This window comes from Sinocyclocheilus rhinocerous, unplaced genomic scaffold, assembly GCF_001515625.1.
Source record: "Sinocyclocheilus rhinocerous isolate Xijiao unplaced genomic scaffold, SAMN03320098_v1.1 scaffold837, whole genome shotgun sequence".
NCBI lineage: Eukaryota > Metazoa > Chordata > Actinopteri > Cypriniformes > Cyprinidae > Sinocyclocheilus > Sinocyclocheilus rhinocerous.
The window spans coordinates 626,541-631,322 of record NW_015650219.1 but is presented as its reverse complement, the minus strand read 5'-3'; the positions used below and the strand labels follow the sequence as shown (position 1 = coordinate 631,322).

Sequence of the window (4,782 nt, the reverse complement as noted above, 5' to 3'; positions counted from 1 at the left end):
ATTGTCACTAAAGTTTATAAATTGCATTTCTTTTTAATTCTTGCCAGTGTTTAACCATTCAGCGCTCTCCAGGAGACTGAGCGCTCATGCACACTGGCAGCGCACACACATAATGCCAAGTTCACACACACTCCATTTGCAGTGCGTTTGCGGTGCGTATTTTTTCCGCACTCATGTTAACGGATTAATAAAGCGTTCACTGCACACGATTATGGTCCGGCAGTGCGTTCCAGTAGCGGCGCGTCTGCAGCAGTGCAGAGATCGATTCCGCACCAAGTCTATTGCTGCGCTGCAAGCGAAGAATTAAAGTAAAAGAGAAAACCACAAAACAGGCAATGGTCAGGACAGGCAGCAAACGATCAAAAAACAAGGTAAACAGTCCAAGGTCAAAAACACGCCAAGACAAGGCAAGGAAACACAGGTAAGAAACACAGAAAACACAACGGCGATACAGGTTAACAATACTCAGCCATGTGTGTGAGTGTAACCTGTCTAGTCCTCCTGATTGGAAACAGCTGAAGTCCAATAACGAGTTCCTAGGCAGAGGGTTATGGGAAATGGAGTCCGGCGTTGAGTGGCCTCTAGCGGAGCTCGTGGCACTCCAGCTGGAGATTGTAACAATTTATATGTATATAAAAACACACATACGTGTGTGTGTGTATATATTTAAGAAATAATTATATATTTATATTTATGTATGATTTATGTTATGTTAAATGTATGTGTTTTTATTTATATATAAATGTAAATATACACAGTACACACACACACACACACACACACATATTATGTAAACACAAACTTTTATTTTGGATGTGATTAATCATGATTAATCGATTTTACAGCCCTAATTTTTATTTATTCATCTAGCAGATGGTTTTATCCTAAGCAACTGTACAAATGAGGAATACAGCAAAGCGACTGATTTTAGGAAGGCTCTGTACTTCTATCTCTTATATCCATTTTTGTCTCATTTTAGGGTCAACCTGGGGAACCTGGACAGATGGGCAGCATTGGTCCTGAGGGTATTATTGGGGCCCCAGGGCCAGTTGGGCCCAAAGGAGAAAATGGCCATGTAGGACGCAAAGGCCCCCCTGGACCAAATGGAGATAAGGTCAGATTTTATGGAGGGGCATTATTTGTTTTTATTCTCTATACTTTGTGAATGTAATGAAATGTTTACAAATGTGTATGTGCCTTCATATTAGATCTAAATACAGGAAATGTGCCTTCATATTAGATCTAAATACAGGAAACAATGCATAGTGTACGTGATGGTACAAAATGCCTTTGTGTGTTTTATTAATTTTTTGACAGGGCCCAATGGGTGTTCCTGGGTTTTCTGGTAATGATGGAGTTCCAGTGAGTACATAGTTCTTGTCTCTTACTATAGTTTCACCCTTTACAGAAAATGGTTAACTAAACTGTTTTTACAATCCTGTGCAGGGACACCCAGGTCAGGAGGGGCCCAGGGGACCTCTAGGTTTGGATGGCTGTAATGGCACACGAGGTGACCCAGGTGACAGAGCCCGTGATGGATTTCCTGGTCTTACCGGTGCTCCTGTAAGTTTGAGGGCTTTTTCTGCATCTCAAGAAGATTGTAGCATATAATATTTACCAAATTGAATAATAGTAGACATTTCACTTACTAAAGAAACAAATCATCTTATAAAAAGCCAGTTGAATTCTTTATTTATTTTTGAGGATCACGTATATTTCTTTATTTAAAATTTAATTAAATAATGTTATACAAACATTTTTATTACAACACAGTTTCAATAACCAATTATAAAAAAGCTCAATGCACCAGACACTGACATGTAAACTTAATTTTTATTTTGACACGTTGCATGCTCAGTTGCTTATTAGTGTAATACTTTTTGTCCTGCTATTTTGTCCATGAGCGTAGCTGTGAAAATTTTGTGATATCATTCATAAAGTATAGATCAGTTTTCATTTACAATTTTTTTTCCCTCTTGATTTTAGGGACTCTCTGGTCAAAAAGGTCAAAAAGGAGAACCATATTATATAGATCTTTCTGGACAAGTAAGTTGCAACCATTCTTTATGAAACCCAAGCAAATAACTAGGGATGTAACGATTAACTCGAAAATCGATTCAAATATGTGACGATTCAGATCGGTTGAGATGCCAAACAAATCGCGATACAATTGGAGTAGGAGTTTATATGAATGTATCTCTGAGGGCAACTGACTATCTTTAGAAAAGTTTATGTGGTATTTTCTTTTCTTCTTGCCTCTGAACAATGCATATTAAAGTAGTGTTCATAAGCGCAGCTCTGCTTTGTTTACAGCGGTAACCCAGGAAACACTGTATCAATAGCCGCCTTTCCACTGTTGGGCCAGTGCGAGCCAGTGCTTTTAATGGGCCGGGCGGGGCTAATAGCCTCGGACCTGTAGCACCAAGGGCAAAATCACGCTGCGTTTCCACCGTCGGGCCAGAAGCTCCGCTGCGCTTCACTAAAACATGCCCTTTACACGCCTCTCAGGAACAACGTCACGAAACCCCATCATTTCACCAACAAAGAGAAGTTATCAGAAAACTAATAAGAAATAAGTCACTGGAACTAGCGCGATCACAAAACGTACATGATAAAAGTAGCCGTTTGTTTGCATACTTTGTTAAAGATTTAAATCCAAAAGCATCAATGTTTTACAATAATAAGTGATACATTGATCATAATGAATTAATTTATCAGGATTGAAAATTAGTCACACAGAAATAAAGTGGTATGAACATAGCCTACCTACTTATTCAGTCGAGTCTGTTTCTGTTTATTTGTAGTCACAGAATATACATCACATTTAGAAAGAATGATCATTTCTCCCGAACAAAAATCATTATTATATTTTTTATGACATACGCGGAGCTAAACTCTCGAGACGAGACTTATGACAGATAAAATATGTTACTAAGTAAATACACGATTGTGATAGAGAATACCTGTAAGAAGCTGACATCTGATTTCTTCAAGCGGTCGTATTTACCATGTTTACTATGGTAACGTTAATGGCTAGCGTGCATAGTCTTTTGCATCGCTTATAAATATTTTTGCCTTGTATGCGATCATAATCCACATCGGATCAAGTTATTTCAAACACTCGCTGCTGTCTGGAAGTGAGTTTTGAACTAAAATTATTTTAAAAGTCTTTAATGCTGATGTTATAGCTGTTAACTTTCTGAAATGATCCGCGGCGCTGACGCCCTCTAGACGCGGAGAAACTCCGCCTTTGTTCATAACCACTCCTCTAGCCCCAGCTGGCCCGCTTTGGCCCAAGGTTTTCGTCGGGCTAAAAAACCCGGGCCGTTAGCCCAGAGGAAGCACCGACGAGGCACGATCAAGCCCTGGAAGTGACAGTGGAAACGCGACTGGCCCTGGCACGCACTAGCACGCCCGCTTTTGGCCCGACAGTGGAAACGCAGCTAATGCAAACATTCAACTACAGTATCAACTGTGCAAGCATCTTGGTATAATATGCCTCTCATGTGTATTAATTATAAAACTCTGTTTATAGGCCCCCTAAAGCAAGATTAATGATCTAGGCCTACATCATGATTTTTTTCATCTTTCTGTGACACCACATTTATTTGCGTTAAAGCCCCTTTTCTCGACAAAAAGTGTTTCCAAAAATTTTTTGCGACATTTGAAGTATCGATATAGAATTTATGCACTAAAGTTAAACGGAAAAAGATAATGTCGACACGAGAAATTTTATCGATAATTTCCATCAACTATATCGGTAAAAATTTTGAAGCGCTGAATATTTTTTCATAAAAAATCCTTGGATGGAAACCTGGCTAGAGAGGGAATCTGCGTCTCATTCAGCTCGTCTGCTGTTTCGTTCAGATATGTTTTATGTAGTATAGTTTCACAACACTAAAGTCAGACCATTCTGTTTTTGCTTAAAATTTCGAAATTTTACAGTCTACTTTAGATTAAAAACTACTCATGCTGCATGTATGCTGCATCCTTGTTTGGATCATGATTAAAATCCAGTGGTTGCCTATAATTTTAAATTTTGGGGTTTGTTTTAAAATTTCAATTTATTTTTGTTATATTTCAATTTCACAAAGAAACGTGCAGCAATAGCCTAATAAAGCAACACCTTTTCATTTACTGTATAATGTCTTCAATCTCATTTTGTTAAAAAAAATTGTGAGAAAATCGAACCGTTAAATCAAAATCGTGAATCGAATCGAATCGCGAGTTGAGTGAATCGTTACATCCCTACAAATAACACATGTGAGCATTTTAAATGTACACACTCATACACACATCCACATTCGGCATGTGTTAATACTGTAGCTCATGTGGCATTTACTGCCAGCCCTGTTAATATGTGTTGTGAGGAAGTTGTAAATCTGGGTGTGGAGTGCAGACCTGTTTGGGAAAATCCCTCTGTCATTTTCAACACCTCAGGCATCTTTTATTACCTGTGGTTTTAAATTCTCTCAGATGGGCCATGTGTACAAGCCCATGTTCTTAATGTTGCCATACATAAAGAGGTTAATAACTTTTCTGCTGATTTAACACAAAAGTACGGTGCCCGTAAGGTGACATGTTCGGTTCACTTAGTTTTGTCGTGGCCACGACATAATAACCCGTGGGAACGTGATAATATGTCGTGGCCCCGAGATATTAATTTGAGGGAACGTCATATTAACTCGTGGGAACGTGATATTATGTCGTGGCCACGAGATCGTTTTGTCGAGGTAACGACATCCATTTCTCGTGGCCACGACTTCTTATGTTGAGGGAACG

The 4,782-nt window shown here is 38.9% G+C and overlaps 1 protein-coding gene across 1 annotated transcript in view; it reads left to right on the top strand.

Annotated features, from left to right (window-relative positions):
• LOC107711551 (collagen alpha-6(IV) chain-like) overlaps nucleotides 1–4,782 on the top strand; it is a 129,368-nt gene that overhangs the window by 84,567 nt on the left and 40,019 nt on the right. The window contains exons 5-8 of the mRNA XM_016516539.1: nucleotides 980–1,114; nucleotides 1,318–1,362; nucleotides 1,447–1,563; nucleotides 1,987–2,046. Coding sequence (XP_016372025.1) covers nucleotides 980–1,114; nucleotides 1,318–1,362; nucleotides 1,447–1,563; nucleotides 1,987–2,046 — 357 coding nt within the window. The remainder of the gene's footprint in view (nucleotides 1–979; nucleotides 1,115–1,317; nucleotides 1,363–1,446; nucleotides 1,564–1,986; nucleotides 2,047–4,782) is intronic.